General features: G+C 45.6%; 1 protein-coding gene across 5 annotated transcripts in view; it reads right to left on the minus strand.

Moving 5' to 3' along the window:
- The window catches only part of LOC110524992 (sushi, nidogen and EGF-like domain-containing protein 1), a 153,622-nt gene that overhangs the window by 83,910 nt on the left and 50,565 nt on the right, over window positions 1–19,147 (minus strand). For all 5 annotated transcript variants that reach the window (XM_036983052.1, XM_036983011.1, XM_036982966.1 and 2 more), the window contains exons 2-4: window positions 11,650–11,937; window positions 9,788–9,928; window positions 2,402–2,564 (exon numbers count right to left, since the gene is read on the minus strand). In XM_036983052.1, the coding sequence (XP_036838947.1) occupies window positions 2,402–2,564; window positions 9,788–9,928; window positions 11,650–11,937 (592 nt within the window). The remainder of the gene's footprint in view (window positions 1–2,401; window positions 2,565–9,787; window positions 9,929–11,649; window positions 11,938–19,147) is intronic.

Raw genomic sequence — 19,147 nt, forward strand, 5'->3', positions numbered from 1 at the left:
GAGGAGAGAGAGAGAACAGCTAGTTATTGAGGAGGAGAGATAGAACAGCTAGTTAGTGAGGAGAGATAGAACAGCTAGTTAGTGAGGATGAGAGAGAGAGAACAGCTAGTTAGTGAGGAGGAAATAGAGAGAACAGCTAGTTAGTGAGGACGAGAAAAATAACAGCTAGTTAGTGAGGAGGAGAGATAGAACAGCTAGTTAGTGAGGCGAGAAGTCTTGCAGCGTCAGCCCTAGTCCCATACGTCATGCAGAGTCAGTCCTAGTCCCATAAGTCATGCAGAGTCAGCCCTAGTCCCATACATCATGCAGAGTCAGTCCTAGTCCCATACATCATGCAGAGTCAGTCCTAGTCCCATAAGTCATGCACAGTCAGCCCTAGTCCCATACATCATGCAGAGTCAGCCCTAGTCCCATACATCATGCAGAGTCAGTCCTAGTCCCATAAATCATGCAGTCAGTCCTAGTCCCATAAATCATGCAGAGTCAGCCCTAGTCCCATAAGTCATGCAGAGTCAGTCCTAGTCCCATAAGTCATGCAGAGTCAGCCCTAGTCCCATAAATCATGCAGAGTCAGTCCTAGTCCCATAAGTCATGCAGAGTCAGCCCTAGTCCCATAAATCATGCATTGTCAACCCTAGTCCCATAAGTCATGCAGAGTCAGCCCTAGTCCCATAAGTCATGCAGAGTCAGCCCTAGTCCCATAAGTCATGCAGAGTCAGCCCTAGTCCCATACATCATGCAGAGTCAGCCCTAGTCCCATAAGTCATGCAGAGTCAGCCCTAGTCCCATAAGTCATGCAGAGTCAGCCCTAGTCCCAAAAGTCATGCAGAGTCAGCCCTAGTCCCATAAGTCATGCAGAGTCAGCCCTAGTCCCATAAGTCATGCAGAGTCAGCCCTAGTCCCATACATCATGCAGAGTCAGCCCTAGTCCCATAAGTCATGCAGAGTCAGTCCTAGTCCCATAAGTCATGCAGAGTCAGCCCTAGTCCCATACATCATGCAGTCAGTCCTAGTCCCATAAGTCATGCAGTCAGTCCTAGTCCCATAAGTCATGCAGAGTCAGCCCTAGTCCCATACATCATGCAGAGTCAGTCCTAGTCCCATAAATCATGCAGAGTCAGCCCTAGTCCCATAAGTCATGCAGAGTCAGCCCTAGTCCCATAAGTCATGCAGAGTCAGCCCTAGTCCCATAAGTCATGCAGAGTCAGCCCTAGTCCCATAAATCATGCAGAGTCAGCCCTAGTCCCATAAGTCATGCAGAGTCAGCCCTAGTCCCATAAGTCATGCAGAGTCAGCCCTAGTCCCATAAGTCATGCAGAGTCAGCCCTAGTCCCATAAATCATGCATTGTCAACCCTAGTCCCATAAGTCATGCAGAGTCAGCCCTAGTCCCATACATCATGCAGAGTCAGTCCTAGACCCATAAGTCATGCAGAGTCAGCCCTAGTCCCATAAGTCATGCAGAGTCAGTCCTAGTCCCATAAGTCATGCAGAGTCAGCCCTAGTCCCATAAGTCATGCAGAGTCAGCCCTAGTCCCATACATCATGCAGAGTCAGCCCTAGTCCCATAAGTCATGCAGAGTCAGCCCTAGTCCCATAAGTCATGCAGAGTCAGCCCTAGTCCCATAAGTCATGCAGAGTCAGCCCTAGTCGCATAAGTCATGCAGTCAGTCCTAGTCCCATAAGTCATGCAGTCAGTCCTAGTCCCATAAGTCATGCAGAGTCAGCCCTAGTCCCATAAGTCATGCAGAGTCAGTCCTAGTCCCATAAGTCATGCAGAGTCAGCCCTAGTCCCATACATCATGCAGTCAGTCCTAGTCCCATAAGTCATGCAGTCAGTCCTAGTCTCATAAGTCATGCAGAGTCAGCCCTAGTCCCATACATCATGCAGAGTCAGTCCTAGTCCCATAAATCATGCAGAGTCAGCCCTAGTCCCATACGTCATGCAGAGTCAGCCCTAGTCCCATAAGTCATGCAGAGTCAGTCATGCAGAGTCAGTCCTAGTCCCATAAGTCATGCAGAGTCAGTCCTAGTCCCATAAGTCAACCCTAGTCCCATAAGTCATGCAGAGTCAGTCCTAGTCCCATAAGTCATGCAGAGTCAGTCCTAGTCCCATAAGTCATGCAGAGTCAGCCCTAGTCCCATAAGTCACGCAGAGTCAACCCTAGTCCCATACGCCATGCAGAGTCAGCCCTAGTCCCATACGCCATGCAGAGTCAGTCCTACAATACGCTAGTCCAGCTAAGACAATGGAGGATAGGGTACATCAGACAAATGTTGTGTCAAATCAAATCACAATCAACTCACAATTATATTAAAGTGCATTTAACAACGTCACAACACACTTAATTTTTTATTTTTTATTTTTATCATAATGTCTAAATATCCCTCCTCCATCTTACCGGAGTCGTTGCATCCGCCCACCTCCACCTGGGCATTGTCGATCCGGAACACCCATCTCCCGGGGTAACCCACATTAGTGGTTCCCTCCACATCCACGACATCATCAGTACGAGACCCCGGGATGTTGAAGTAGCGTTTCCCGTCGCCAGCGTTAAAACCTGCCTAGGAGCAGACACTGAGTTACAGTTTAGAGTGATGCTGAAGAGAGACCACACTGAGTTACAGTTTAGAATGATGCTGAAGAGAGACCACACTGAGTTACAGTTTAGAGTGATGCTGAAGAGAGACCCCCCTTAAAGACATGTCCCGGGTGATGCTGAAGAGTGATCACACTTAAAGACATACTCTGGGTGATGCTGAAGAGAGACCACCCTTAAAGACATGCTCTGGGTGATGCTGAAGAGGGACCACCCTTAAAGACATGCTCTGGGTGATGCTGAAGAGGGACCACCCTTAAAGACATGCTCTGGGTGATGCTGAAGAGAGACTACCCTTAAAGACATGCTCTGGGTGATGCTGAAGAGGAACCACCCTTAAAGCCATGTCCCGGGTGATGCTGAAGAGAGACCACCCTTAAAGACATGTCCCGGGTGATGCTGAAGAGAGACCACCCTTAAAGTCATGTCCCGGGTGATGCTGAAGAGAGACCACCCTTAAAGACATGTCCCGGGTGATGATGAAGAGACCACCCTTAAAGACATGTCCCGGGTGATGCTGAAGAAGGACCACCCTTAAAGACATGTCCCGGGTGATGCTGAAGAGACCACCCTTAAAGACATGCTCTGGGTGATGCTGAAGAGGGACCACCCTTAAAGACATGCTCCGGGTGATGCTGAAGAGGGACCACCCTTAAAGACATGCTCCGGGTGATACTGAAGAGAGACCACCCTTAAAGACATGTACCGGGTGATGCTGAAGAGACCACCCTTAAAGACATGTCCCGGGTGATGCTGAAGAGAGACCACCCTTAAAGACATGTCCCGGGTGATGCTGAAGAGAGACCATCCTTAAAGACATGCTCCGGGTAATGCTGAAGAGGGACCACCCTTAAAGACATGCTCCGGGTGATGCTGAAGAGGGACCATCCTTAAAGACATGCTCCGGGTGATGCTGAAGAGGGACCACCCTTAAAGACATGTCCCGGGTGATGCTGAAGAGAGACCACCCTTAAAGACATGCTCCGGGTGATGCTGAAGAGACCATCCTTAAAGACATGCTCCGGGTGATGCTGAAGAGGGACCACCCTTAAAGTCATGCTCCGGGTCATGCTGAAGAGGGACCACCCTTAAAGACATGTCCCGGGTGATGCTGAAGAGGGACCACCCTTAAAGACATGCTCCGGGTGATGCTGAAGAGACCATCCTTAAAGACATGCTCTGGGTGATGCTGAAGAGAGACCACCCTTAAAGACATGCTCCGGGTGATGCTGAAGAGACCATCCTTAAAGACATGCTCCGGGTGATGCTGAAGAGGGACCACCCTTAAAGTCATGCTCCGGACTGATTCTCCCTACATTTTCTCTAAATTTTTTCCCCTAGCAACTCCAGGTCAGCCCCCTAGCTGAGAGAGAGAGAGAGAGAGATGGGGCAAGAGAGAGAGAAAGATGGGGACAGAGAGATAAAGATAGAGAGTGAGAGATGGGGAGAGAGAGAAAGAGATAGGAGAGAGAGAGAGAGATGGGAGATGAGAGAGAGAGAGTAGGCAATTTTCGGGGGACGCTTTTGGCTTCTGAGCGCTACTTTCAGAACTGCTGACATAAAAAATACATATGAAAGTACTGGAGAATCTCTTTAATCTGTGTCCCAAGGGCCCGTAAGGCTCTGTTCAAAAGTAGTGCACTTTATAGAGGAATATAGGGCGCCATTAGGGTCACGACCTTAGAACAAGTGGGATACTTATAATCTAAATCGCCTTATAGGTCTATGAGCTGTCTGAATACACTTCTAATTACACACTACTAAACACACCTCGCTGAAAACTCCCACCGGAGAGCATAAGGAAAGCCTGTATGAGGGTCCCAAAGGAAGCTTACAGTAAGATCTCAATGACCAGCCATGTTGTCTGAGAATTTTAATTCAACCTGAAATCGCAATCTCAAATTTCCAAGTCCCCTAAGAGGCTCAAATCCGACGGGTGAAGCATTCTATTGTTTCCTCATGAGACTGCTAAACACTGAGTAAACTAAACAGTAGGAACACCCCCCCGTCCGCCTCAAAACAGCCTCAATTCGTCTGGTCGTGGACTCTACAAGGTGTCGAAAGCGTTCCACAGGGAGACTGGCCCATGTTGACTCAAGTTGGCTGGATGTCCTTTTGGTGGTGGACCACTCTTGATACACACGGGAAACTGTTGGAGTGTGGGGAAAAAAACAACAGCAGCTTTGCAGTTCTTGATACAAACCGGTGCGCTTGGCACCTACTACCATACTCAGTTCAAAGGCACTTAAATATTTTGTCTTGCCCATTCACCCTCAAACACAATCCATGTCTGAATTGTCTCAAAAATCCTTCTTTAACCCCGTCTTCCTCCCCGTCTTCCTCCCCTTCATCTACACAAGTAACATCAATAAGAGATCATAGCTTTCACCTGGATTCCCCTGGTCAGTCACATAACTATTCACACCACTGAGTCAATACATGTTAGAATCGCCTTTGGCAGAGATTACAGCTGAGTCTTTCTGGGTAAGTCTCTAAGAGCTTTACACACCTGGACTGTACAATATTTGCACATCATTTTTTGTATTTATTCTTCAAGCTGTCAAATTGGTTGTTGATCATTGCTTGACAACCATTTTCAAGTCTTGCCATAGATTTTCAAGCAGATTCAAGTTTTAAAACATCCCCACAGCATGATGCTGCCACCACCACACATCACCATAGGGATGGTGCCAGGTTTCCTCCAGACGTGACGCTTGGCATTCAGGCCAAAGAGTTCAATCTTGGTTTCATCAGACCAGAGAATCTTGTTTCTCATGGTCTGAGTGTCTTTAGGTGCCTTTTGGCAAATTCCAAGTGGGCCGTCATGTGCCTTTTACTGAGGAGTGGCTTCCGTCTGGTCACTCTACCATAAAGGCCTGATTGGTGGAGTGCTGCAGAGATGGTTGTCCTTCTGGAAGGTTCTCCCATCTCCACAGAGGAACTCTGGAGCTCCGTCATAGTGACCGTTGGGTTCTTGGTCATCTCCCTGACCATGATCCTTCTCCCCAGATTGCTCAGTTTGGCCGGGCGGCCGGCCTCTAGGAAGAGTCTTGGTGGTTCCAAACTTCTTCCATTTCAGAATGATGGAGGCCACTGTGTTCTTGGGGACCTTCAATGCTGCAGACATTTTTTGGTTCCCTTCCCCAGATCTGTGCCTCGACACAATCCTGTCTCTGAGCTCTATGGACCTTCAACCTCATGGCTTGGTTTTTGCTCTGACATGCACTGTCAACTGTGGGACCTTATATAGACAGGTGTGTGCCTTTCCAAATCATGTCCAATCAATTGAATTTACCACAGGTGGACTCCAATCAAGTTGTAGAAACATCAAGGATGATCAATAGAAACAGGACGCACTTGAGCTAAATTTCGAGTCTCATAGCAAAGGGTCTGAATACTTATGTAAATAAGGTATTTCTGTTTTTTATTCTTAATATATTTGCAAACATTTAAAAAAAAAACTGTTTTCACTTTGCCATTATGGGGTATTTTGTGTAGATAGATGAGGGTTTTAGAATGAGTTGAGAATGTTACGAAAAAACATTTGGAAAAAGTCAAGGGGTCTGAAAACTTTCCAAATGTATATATAGATAACTGAGTATACAAAACATTAAGAACACCTGCTTTCCAAATGTATATATAGATAACTGAGTATACAAACATTAAGAACACCTGCTCTTTCCATGACATAGACTGACCAGATTAATCACATTTTATTGGTCACATACACATATTTTGCAGATGTTATTGCGGGTGTAGCGAAATGCTTGAATCCAGGTGAATACTATTGATGGCACTTGTTAAATCCACTTCAATCAGTGTAGATGAAGGGGGAGGAGACGGGTTAAAGAAGGATTTTTAAGCCTTGAGACAATTGAGACATGGATTGTGTATGTGTGCCATTCAGAGGGTGAAAGGGCACGACAAAATATTTAAGTGCCTTTGAACAGGGGGTACGGTAGTAGGTGCCAGGCGCACCGGTTTGTGTCAAGAACTGCAACGCTGCTGGGTTTTTCACACTCAATAGTTTCCTGTGTGTATCAAGAATGGTCCACCACCCAAAGGACATCCAGCCAACTTGACACAACTGTAGGAAGCATTGGAGTCAACATTGGTCAGCATCCCTGTGGGAACACTTTCAACACCTTGTAGAGTCCATGCCCCGAATAATTTAGGCTGTTCTGAGGACAAAACAGGGAAGGTAGCTATGGTTTATGACGATATTTATGATGGTTTGTGAGGACCTCTCTGTGATCCCACCTATAAACGGTTTGTGAGGACCTCTCTGTGATCCTACCTATAAACGGTTTGTGAGGACATCTCTGTGATCCTACCTATAAACGGTTTGTGAGGACATCTCCTTGATCCTACCTATAAACGGTTTGTGAGGACCTCTCTGTGATCCTACCTATAAATGGTTTGTGAGGACATCTCCGTGACCCTGCCTATAAACGGTGTGTGAGGACATCTCTGTGATCCCACCTATAAACGGTTTGTGAGGACCTCTCTGTGATCCTACCTATAAACGGTTTGTGAGGACATCTCTGTGATCCTACCTATAAACGGTTTGTGAGGACATCTCTGTGATCCTACCTATAAACGGTTTGTGAGGACATCTCTGTGACCCTACCTATAAACGGTTTGTGAGGACATCTCTGTGACCCTACCTATAAACGGTTTGTGAGGACATCTCCGTGCCCCTACCTATAAACGATTTGTGAGGACATCTCTGTGATCCTACCTATAAACGGTTTGTGAGGACATCTCTGTGATCCCACCTATAAACGGTTTGTGAGGACATCTCTGTGATCCTACCTATAAACGGTTTGTGAGGACATCTCTGTGATCCTACCTATAAACGGTTTGTGAGGACATCTCTGTGATCCCACATATAAACGGTTTGTGAGGACATCTCTGTGATCCTACCTATAAACGGTTTGTGAGGACATCTCTGTGATCCCACCTATAAACGGTTTGTGAGGACATCTCTGTGATCCTACCTATAAACGGTTTGTGAGGACATCTCTGTGATCCTACCTATAAACGGTTTGTGAGGACATCTCTGTGATCCCACCTATAAACGGTTTGTGAGGACATCTCTGTGATCCTACCTATAAACGGTTTGTGAGGACATCTCTGTGATCCCACCTATAAACGGTTTGTGAGGACATCTCTGTGATCCCACCTATAAACGGTTTGTGAGGACATCTCTGTGATCCCACCTATAAACGGTTTGTGAGGACATCTCTGTGATCCCACCTATAAACGGTTTGTGAGGACCTCTCTGTGATCCCACCTATAAACGTTTTGTGAGGACATCTCTGTGATCCCACCTATAAACGGTTTGTGAGGACATCTCTGTGATCCTACCTATAAACGGTTTGTGAGGACATCTCTGTGATCCTACCTATAAACGGTTTGTGAGGACATCTCCGTGATCCTACCTATAAACGGTTTGTGAGGACATCTCTGTGATCCCACCTATAAACGGTTTGTGAGGACATCTCTGTGATCCTACCTATAAACGGTTTGTGAGGACATCTCTGTGATCCTAACTATAAACGGTTTGTGAGGACATCTCTGTGACCCTACATATAAACGGTTTGTGAGGACATCTCTGTGATCCTACCTATAAACGGTTTGTGAGGACATCTCTGTGATCCCACCTATAAACGGTTTGTGAGGACATCTCTGTGATCCCACCTATAAACGGTTTGTGAGGACATCTCTGTGATCCCACCTATAAACGGTTTGTGAGGACATCTCTGTGATCCCACCTATAAACGGTTTGTGAGGACCTCTCTGTGATCCCACCTATAAACGTTTTGTGAGGACATCTCTGTGATCCCACCTATAAACGGTTTGTGAGGACATCTCTGTGATCCTACCTATAAACGGTTTGTGAGGACATCTCTGTGATCCTACCTATAAACGGTTTGTGAGGACATCTCCGTGATCCTACCTATAAACGGTTTGTGAGGACATCTCTGTGATCCCACCTATAAACGGTTTGTGAGGACATCTCTGTGATCCTACCTATAAACGGTTTGTGAGGACATCTCTGTGATCCTAACTATAAACGGTTTGTGAGGACATCTCTGTGACCCTACATATAAACGGTTTGTGAGGACATCTCTGTGATCCTACCTATAAACGGTTTGTGAGGACATCTCTGTGATCCTACCTTTAAGCGGTTTTTGAGTACATCTCTGTGATCCTACCTATAAACGGTTTGTGAGGACATCTCTGTGATCCTACCTATAACCATGATTTGTGAGGACATCTCTGTGATCCTACCTATAACCATGGTTTGTGAGGACCTCTCTGTGATCCTACCTATAACCATGGTTTGTGAGGACATCTCTGTGATCCTACCTATAACCATGGTTTGTGAGGACATCTCTGTGATCCTACCTATAACCATGGTTTGTGAGGACATCTCTGTGATCCTACCTATAACCATGGTTTGTGAGGACATCTCTGTGATCCTACCTATAACCCCATGGTTTGTGAGGACATCTCTGTGATCCTACCTATAACCATGGTTTGTGAGGACATCTCTGTGATCCTACCTATAACCATGGTTTGTGAGGACATCTCTGTGATCCTACCTATAACCATGGTTTGTGAGGACATCTCCGTGATCCTACCTATAACCATGATTTGTGAGGACATCTCTGTGATCCTACCTATAACCATGGTTTGTGAGGACCTCTCTGTGATCCTACCTATAACCATGGTTTGTGAGGACATCTCTGTGATCCTACCTATAACCATGGTTTGTGAGGACATCTCTGTGATCCTACCTATAACCATGATTTGTGAGGACATCTCTGTGATCCTACCTATAACCATGGTTTGTGAGGACCTCTCTGTGAGCCCACCTATAAACGGTTTGTGAGGACCTCTCTGTGACCCTACCTATAAACGGTTTGTGAGGACATCTCTGTGATCCTACCTATAACCATGATTTGTGAGGACATCTCTGTGATCCTACCTATAAACGGTTTGTGAGGACATCTCTGTGATCCTACTTAAAAACATGGTTTGTGAGGACCTCTCTGTGAGCCCACCTATAAACGGTTTGTGAGGACCTCTCTGTGACCCTACCTATAACCATGGTTTGTGAGGACATCTCCGTGATCTTACCTAGAAACACGGTTTGTGAGGACCTCTCTGTGACCCTACCTGTGCAGCGATGCCTCCTAGCCCTGCCAGGTCTCCTCCACTGCTGGCGTGCATGCCTGTGGTCCAGGTGATCTCATGATACTGGAAGATGGTGAAGGATACCTCTCCGTTGGTGATCAATATGACTTGGAACGTATTCACCTGCAGAGAACAGTAGTCAACAGTGTATAGTACACATTTTCATTGATTGATTGATTGATATACAGTGCCTTGCGAAATTATTCGGCCCCCTTGAACTTTGCGACCTTTTGCCACATTTCAGGCTTCAAACATAAAGATATAAAACTGTATTTTTTTGTGAAGAATCAACAACAAGTGGGACACAATCATGAAGTGGAACGACATTTATTGGATATTTCAAACTTTTTTAACAAATCAAAAACTGAAAAATTGGGCGTGCAAAATTATTCAGCCCCTTTACTTTCAGTGCAGCAAACTCTCTCCAGAAGTTCAGTGAGGATCTCTGAATGATCCAATGTTGACCTAAATGACTAATGATGATAAATACAATCCACCTTTGTGTAATCAAGTCTCCGTATAAATGTACCTGCACTGTGATAGTCTCAGAGGTCCGTTAGAAGCGCAGAGAGCATCATGAAGAACAAGGAACACACCAGGCAGGTCCGAGATACTGTTGTGAAGAAGTTTAAAGCCGGATTTGGATACAAAAAGATTTCCCAAGCTTTAAGCATCCCAAGGAGCACTGTGCAAGCGATAATATTTAAATGGAAGGAGTATCAGACCACTGCAAATCTACCAAGACCTGGCCGTCCCTCTAAACTTTCAGCTCATACAAGGAGAAGACTGATCAGAGATGCAGCCAAGAGGCCCATGATCACTCTGGATGAACTGCAGAGATCTACAGCTGAGGTGGGAGACTCTGTCCATAGGACAACAATCAGTCGTATATTGCACAAATCTGGCCTTTATGGAAGAGTGGCAAGAAGAAAGCCATTTCTTAAAGATATCCATAAAAAGTGTTGTTTAAAGTTTTTCACAAGCAACCTGGGAGACACATCAAACATGTGGAAGAATGTGCTCTGGTCAGATGAAACCAAAATTGAACTTTTTGGCAACAATGCAAAACGTTATGTTTGGCGTAAAAGCAACACAGCTCATCACCCTGAACACACCATCCCCACTGTCAAACATGGTGGTGGCAGCATCATGGTTTGGGCCTGCTTTTCTTCAGCAGGGACAGGGAAGATGGGTAAAATTGATGGGAAGATGGATGGAGCCAAATACAGGACCATTCTGGAAGAAAACCTGATGGAGTCTGCAAAAGACCTGAGACTGGGACGGAGATTTGTCTTCCAACAAGACAATGATCCAAAACATAAAGCAAAATCTACAATGGGATGGTTCAAAAATAAACATATCCAGGTGTTAGAATGGCCAAGTCAAAGTCCAGACCTGAATCCAATTGAGAATCTGTGGAAAGAACTGAAAACTGCTGTTCACAAATGCTCTCCATCCAACCTCACTGAGCTCGAGCTGTTTTGCAAGGAGGAATGGGAAAAAATTTCAGTCTCTCGATGTGCAAAACTGATAGAGACATACCCCAAGCGACTTACAGCTGTAATCGCAGCAAAAGGTGGCGCTACAAAGTATTAACTTAAGGGGGCTGAATAATTTTGCACGCCCAATTTTTCAGTTTTTAATTTGTTAAAAAAGTTTGAAATATCCAATAAATGTCGTTCCACTTCATGATTGTGTCCCACTTGTTGTTGATTCTTCACAAAAAAATACAGTTTTATATCTTTATGTTTGAAGCCTGAAATGTGGCAAAAGGTCGCAAAGTTCAAGGGGGCCGAATACTTTCGTAAGGCACTGTATGTATTTAATTGGTTGAGAATCCTAACCGGTGTGATGTCACTTCCTCCAAAGAAGGTGACTTTGTGCCACGTTGAGATGAGGATCCACGTCGCACTGAACTCTGGGAACTCAGAGAAGTGTCGTCTGACGTCAGCTGTGGCCCTCAGGAGGACAGACGGGTCTTTACTCTCCCGGTAAAAGACCTGCCCTGCCCGCCTGTTGTCCACGTCAGCCCAGAACGCCGCCACAACCCTCCGGTCTCCGGCGATGGGAAACGATACAGGTGTGAATTGAGACACCTCTCTGAGGAACGAGACCAGGCCGTTGTTGTTTACCTGTTGGGGAGGAGAGGAAAAGAGAAGAAGGTAAGGTTAGCATTGTTTCAAAATGGGGAAACATGGCCACACACAGTTATATACAGAGAGTACCAGGTAATAACATGGTTATATACAGGAAGTACCAGGTAATAACATGGTTATATACAGGGAGTACCAGGTAATAACATGGCTATATACAGAGAGTACCAGGTAATAACATGGTTATATACAGGGAGTATCAGGTAATAACATGGCTATATACAGGGAGTACCAGGTAATAACATGGCTATATACAGGGAGTACCAGGTAATAACATGGCTATATACAGGAAGTACCAGGTAATAACATGGCTATATACAGGGAGTACCAGGTAATAACATGGCTATATACAGGGAGTATCAGGTAATAACATGGTTATATATAGATATCAGGTAATAATATGGTTATATACACAGAGTACCAGGTGATAACATGGCTATATAGGGAAGTTTAAAGGCCTGGCACCCCACCAACAGAATGCTATATATATGGGGTAACAATCTAAGCTCTGTAGATTTTGCTGTGAAGAGACCGAATCACTAGATCATTTATTCTGGTATTGACCCTATGTAGCTTGTTTCTGGTCACTGTTTCAGGAATGGTTAAAAAATCACCCGAACCTTACAAATAGCGGTGTTGGGCGATCTGGAAAACCAGTCAGTCAATAAATAATATAATAACACTCAGAGGAAAGGTTTTCACCTTTAGCTCACAATCTGTGGATTAGAAAGATTCAAACATTTTGTAAAACATCACAGCACAATTTAAAAATATATGGCACATGGAAACCAAACGAGGTCTATGGTGATAGATGGAATGTGCTTTGAGGGTGGTCTATGGTGATAGATGGGATGGGCTGAGAGTTTGGTCTATGGTGATAGATGGGATGGGCTGAGAGGGTGGTCTATGGTGATAGATGGGATGGGCTGAGAGGGTGGTCTATGGTGATAGATGGGATGGGCTGAGAGGGTGGTCTATGGTGATAGATGGGATGGGCTGAGAGGGTGGTCTATGGTGATAGATGGGATGGGCTGAGAGGGTGGTCTATGGTGATAGGTGGGATGGGCTGAGAGGGTGGTCTATGGTGATAGGTGGGATGGGCTGAGAGGGTGGTCTATGGTGATAGATGGGATGGGCTGAGGGGGTGGTCTATGGTGATAGGTGGGATGGGCTGAAAGGGTGGTCTATGGTGATAGGTGGGATGGGCTGAGAGGGTGGTCTATGGTGATAGGTGGGATGGGCTGAGAGGGTGGTCTATGGTGATAGATGGGATGGGCTGAAAGGGTGGTCTATGGTGATAGGTGGGATGGGCTGAAAGGGTGGTCTATGGTGATAGGTGGGATGGGCTGAGAGGGTGGCCTATGGTGATAGGTGGGATGGGCTGAGAGGATGGTCTATGGTGATAGGTGGGATGGGCTGAGAGGGTGGTCTATGGTGATAGATGGGATGGGCTGAGAGGGTGGTCTATGGTGATAGATGGGATGGGCTGAGAGGGTGGTCTATGGTGATAGGTGGGATGGGCTGAGGGGGTGGTCTATGGTGATAGATGGGATGGGCTGAGAAGGTGGTCTATGGTAATAGGTGGGATGGGCTGAGAGGGTGGTCTATGGTGATAGGTGGGATGGGCTGAGAGGGTGGTCTATGGTGATAGGTGGGATGGGCTGAGAGGGTGGTCTATGGTGATAGGTGGGATGGGCTGAGAGGGTGGGATTAAAGAGTTTATGTTTGTTAAATGTATTATTATTATTATGTGTAAAAGTAAAAAACCTGTAAAAAACAAATGAAGATATTTGTCCTCCGAAGAGAAGGGGTTAAAAAAACATCATAAATGGAAAAATAAAATGAAATATATATAAAAAGCTCTTTACTCGTTTTTCAAAGAAATGCACACATTTTGTGCTCTTGTCGGAAGCAATCACTCTCACATTTCTGTCTAGAAATTAGCTATAACTGGGCTAATAACTCACTAACTAGCAAAGAACAAAAGTGAACATTTTGATCTCAAAACAAGCACATCTACTCAGGACCGCTCATGCTGTAAACACAGTCCAGTTCAAAGTCAATGGCACAGATCCATATATGGCAATGATCTATTTGCATATAGGCCTACTGCAGCTGTGATAGGTTATTGTGCACCGGTCGGGCGTAGAGAATGGGTTGTGCCTGTCAATGCAATAGAATCCTACTCTGATGCACTCTGCCTACAACAAAATCTGTTGCATAGTTAGTTTTTGCATACGAAGTCTTGCAGAGTTAGTTTTTGTTGCAATGAAAGTGGCTAGTATTGCGTTGAGTCGATCACGAGTCCCCATGATAAAGGGAAACGCTGATAGTGTTAACTAACGGGGGAAACTCTAGAGTGAAGTTGAGTGAACTTCGGTGCGCCATAACGAGCTTAGAGGGAACATTGGTAGACTCTTTGAGCAGATGTACTGTATCCACTTCCTCATGTTTGGAACAGACAGTGTCTTTGTTCATTCAGATGGCATGGCAGGCAGCAGCTGAGAAAACCAGGTTATGACCCCCCTCCCCCCCCCCCCCCCCCCCGCACACACACACACCTGCCCGAAGTCATGACGCACACACACACACACACACACACACACACACACACACACACACACACACACACACACAGAGGTCTGGGTCTGGTCTTACAGTGACCTGCCAAGGATTTGATACAAATGTTGTGTTCGAGACCACCTAAAGTTCAAGACCAAGCCTGGGGTGGGGGGGGGGGGGCGGCTAGTCAACACCCAAGACCGGAGCAAATTGAGTCCTAGTCAACACCCAAGACCGGAGGCGGGGGGTGGGGCACAGAGTCAACACCGAGACCAGCAAAATGAGTCCAATTCAAGACCATGATTGCAATTTTTTTCCAAATCACCACCGTAATATGTTGTCCAGTATTTATAAGGATTGGCTCCTTTTTTTTCAATTTTCTCTGAAAATAACATACCCAAATCTAACTGCCTGTAGCTCAGGCCATGAAGCAAGGATATGCATATTCTTGAAAGGAAACACTGAGGTTTGGGAAAAGGAATGTAGGAGAATATAACAATTAAATCTGGTAAAAGATAATTCAAGGACAAACAACAACCGTTTTTTTGTATCACTTTTGTACCATCAGAGAAAGGCCATAATGTATTATTCCAGCACAGGTGCAATATAGATTTTGGCCACTAGATGGCATCAGTGTATGTGCAAAGTTTGTTCAGAACTGTGCACTCTCCTCAAACAATATAATTATATTTCTTTCACTTTAATATCTACTGTAAATTGAAAAGTGCAGTTAGATTAACAATAATTTTAAGCTTTTCTGCCAATATCAGATATGTCTATGTCCTGGAAAATCTTCTTCTTACGTTTTCTTCTTATTTACAACCTCATGCTAATCAAATTAGCCTACATTAGCTCAACCGTCCTTCAGGGGAACCCACCAATCCTGAAGAAGTGTGTTATATGTGTTATATTATTATTTTCAATGATGTTCTGATTTAATCTGATTTAATCACTTACATTTTTGTTGGAAAGGAAAGGGTTAAAACGCTGAAGAGAAAAAAAACGATTCAATCACAATTTTTCTTTGCTAGCTAAGTCAGCCATTGGCTGGGCCATTAGAAGCATCTGCCTTCTTGAAGACCAACAATAACGAGCAGTAGTTTTCCCACGGTCTAGCTAGCTAGACATCAACAAGATAAACAACTAATTCTAGCCAGAGCAAGATGAGCTAGAACATTAGATAAACCCTCTCAAACTTTTGTTAGTTTTTACTTTTTGCTAGTTGGCCGTCAAAATTGCACTGATAAACGATGGGGAATTAGTAGCCTCCTCGTCCTTCTGCAACTTGCCTGCCAACGCATGCTTGTCCCAAACAAGCTCTTAAGGTAACTGGCTAAAGATGACTAGCTCGCTAGCTAGCTACAAATGAGAGAACACCTCACTCTGACCAAGAAATGTATTGTGAATTATCCGGTGTCCTATGTGAATTTAAGTATTCTCTCTCTCTCTCTCTCTCTCTCTCTCTCTCTCTCTCTCTCTACCTCCCTCCCTCTCCCTTCCTCCCTCTCTCCCTCTCCATGCCTCAGGACTATCTGGCCTGATGACTCCTTGCTGTCCCCAGTCCACCTGGCCGTGCTGCTGCTCCAGTTTCAACTGTTCTGCCTGCGGCTATGGAACCCTGACCTGTTCACCGGATGTGCTACCTGTCCCAGACCTGCTGTTTTCAACTCTCTAGAGACATCAGGAGCGGTAGAGATACTCTGAATGATCGGCTATGAAAAGCCAACTGACATTTACTCCTGAGGCGCTGACCTGTTGCACCCTCTACAACCACTGTGATTATTATTATTTGACCCTGCTGGTCATCTATGAACATTTGAACATCTTGGCCGTGTTCCGTTATAATCTCCACCCGGCACAGCCAGAAGAGGACTGGCCACCCCTCAGAGCCTGGTCCCTCTCTAGGTTTCTTCCTAGGTTCTGGCCTTTCTAGGGAGTTTTTCCTAGACACCGTGCTTCTACATCTGCATTGTTTGCTGTGTGGGGTTTTGGGCTGGGTTTCTGTACAGCACTTTGTGACATCAGCTGATGTAAGAATGGCTATATAAATACATTTGATTTGATTATATTAATCATGCATTGAACTGCACTCCTCTGTTCTGCCAACAATGCCTTACTGTACATTTACTGGTCTCGGTAATAGTTGTTAGAACAGTTGTACATTTAGTTAGGAAAATGCTTAATGGCTGTGTTTATGTCTGAGTTTATGGACGGTGTAACGGTCGTCGGTGGAAGAAGGTGAGGGCCAAAGCGCAGTACTTGTTCATGTTATTTATTTATTTAAACTGAACAACAGCAAACAATGAAACAAAAAGCACAACCGAAACAGCTCCGTCAGGTGTAAAACACACTAAACAGAACGTATAATCACCCACAACTCAAGGGTGAAAACAGGCTGCCTAAGTATGGTTCTCAATCGGGGACGACGATTGACAGCTGCCTCTGATTGAGAACCATACCAGGCCAAACACAGAAATAGCAAATCATGGAAAAAAAAAAAACATAGACTGCCCACCCTACTGACGCCCTCTGACCGTACTAAAACAACGACATCACAAAGGAACATAGACTGCTTATCCATTAACATCATGCTGTGTGTGTCTGCTGTCTCTCCATCGGCCCTATGTAGTGGTGCAGCGGTGCAGTGTGGCCTGGAGAAGTGGGTATACTCTAATGTTGCCAAAATTATCCCAAACGGCCCGCCCAGAGAAGAAAAGACACCCTGTGTGAAATGTTTTCCAGTGTTTTCCTATGTTTTTTGTAATTTTTCCTGTAGATTTTTCAGATTATCACTCTTTAAAAAAAAAAAAAAAAAAATTTTTCATAGATTTTTGTTGTTGTTGATGGTCTCAACGATGCATAAACCACATCAATCTGATTAGACGTCTCTGTCAGGGCCTGGCTTCTAGTGGGTGGTCCACCCAGGCCCAACCATGTCTACGCCCCTGTCTCCCCAGTGGGTGGTTCCATACCAGAACCAGTTGAGAGCTGCTCCATACCGGAACCAGTTGAGAGCTGCTCCATACCAGAACCAGTTGTGAGCTGCTCCATACCAGAACCAGTTGAGAGCTGTTCCATACCAGAACCGGTTGAGAGCTGCTCCATACCAGAACCAGTTGTGAGCTGCTCCATACCAGAACCAGTTGAGAGCTGTTCCATACCAGAACCAGTTGAGAGCTGTTCCATACCAGAACCGGTTGAGAGCTGCTCCATACCAGAACCAGTTGAGAGCTGCTCCATACCAGAACCAGTTGAGAGCTGCTCCATACCAGAACCAGTTGTGAGCTGCTCCATACCAGAACCAGTTGAGAGCTGCTCCATACCAGAACCAGCTAAGAGCTGCTCCATACCAGAACCAGTTGTGAGCTGCTCCATACCAGAACCAGTTGAGAGCTGCTCCATACCAGAACCAGCTAAGAGCTGCTCCATGCCAGAACCAGTTGTGAGCTGCGCCATACCAGAACCAGTTGAGAGCTGCTCCATACCAGAACCAGTTGAAAGCTGCTCCATACCAGAACCAGTTGTGAGCTGCTCCATACCAGAACCAGTTGTGAGCTGCTCCATACCAGAACCAGTTGTGAGCTGCTCCATACCAGAACCAGTTGAGAGCTGCTCCATACCAGAACCAGTTGTGAGCTGCTCCATACCAGAACCAGTAGAGAGCTGCTCCATACCAGAACCAGTTGAGAGCTGCTCCATACCAGAACCAGCTAAGAGCTGCTCCATACCAGAACCGGTTGAGAGCTGCTCCATACCAGAACCAGTTGTGAGCTGCGCCATACCAGAACCAGTAGAGAGCTGCTCCATACCAGAACCAGTTGAGAGCTGCTCCATACCAGAACCAGTTGAGAGCTGCTCCATACCAGAACCAGTTGAGAGCTGCCCCATGCCAGAACCAGTTGAGTTGCTCCATACCAGAACCAGTTGAGAGATGCTCCATGCCAGCACCAGTTGAGTTGCTCCATACCAGAACCAGTTGAGAGCTGCTCCATACCAGAACCAGTTGAGAGCTGAAAACTCTGGCTGCCTGCAGAAGTTATTCCACTGAATCTAGACTGTGTGTGCGGCGCGCATGTAAATATAAACTCAGCAAAAAAAGAAACGTCCCTTTTTCAGGACCCTGTCTTTCAAAGATCATTCGTAAAAATCCAAATAACTCCACAGATCTTCATTGTAAAGGGTTTAAACACTGTTTCCCCATGCTTGTTCAATGAACCATAAACAATTAATGAACATGCACCTGTGGAACGGTCGTTAAGACACTAACAACTTACAGACGGTTGGCAAATAAGATCACAGTTATGAAAAATTAGGACACTAAAGAGGCCTTTCTACTGACTCACCAAAATAAACACCAAAAGAAAGATGCCCAGGATCCCTGCTCATCTGCATGAATGTGCCTTAGGTATGCTGCAAGGAGGCATGAGGACTGCAGATGTGACCAGGGCAATAAATTGCCATGTCCGTACTGTGAGACACCTAAGACAGCACTACTGGGAGACAGGACGGACAGCTGATCGTCCTCGCAGTGGTAGACCACGTGTAACAACACCTGCACAGGATCGGTACATCCGAACATCACACCTGCGGGACAGGTACAGGATGGCAACAACAACAACTGCCCGAG

The sequence above is a fragment of the Oncorhynchus mykiss genome, chromosome 1 (genome assembly GCF_013265735.2).
Source record: "Oncorhynchus mykiss isolate Arlee chromosome 1, USDA_OmykA_1.1, whole genome shotgun sequence".
In the NCBI taxonomy this organism is placed as follows: domain Eukaryota; kingdom Metazoa; phylum Chordata; class Actinopteri; order Salmoniformes; family Salmonidae; genus Oncorhynchus; species Oncorhynchus mykiss.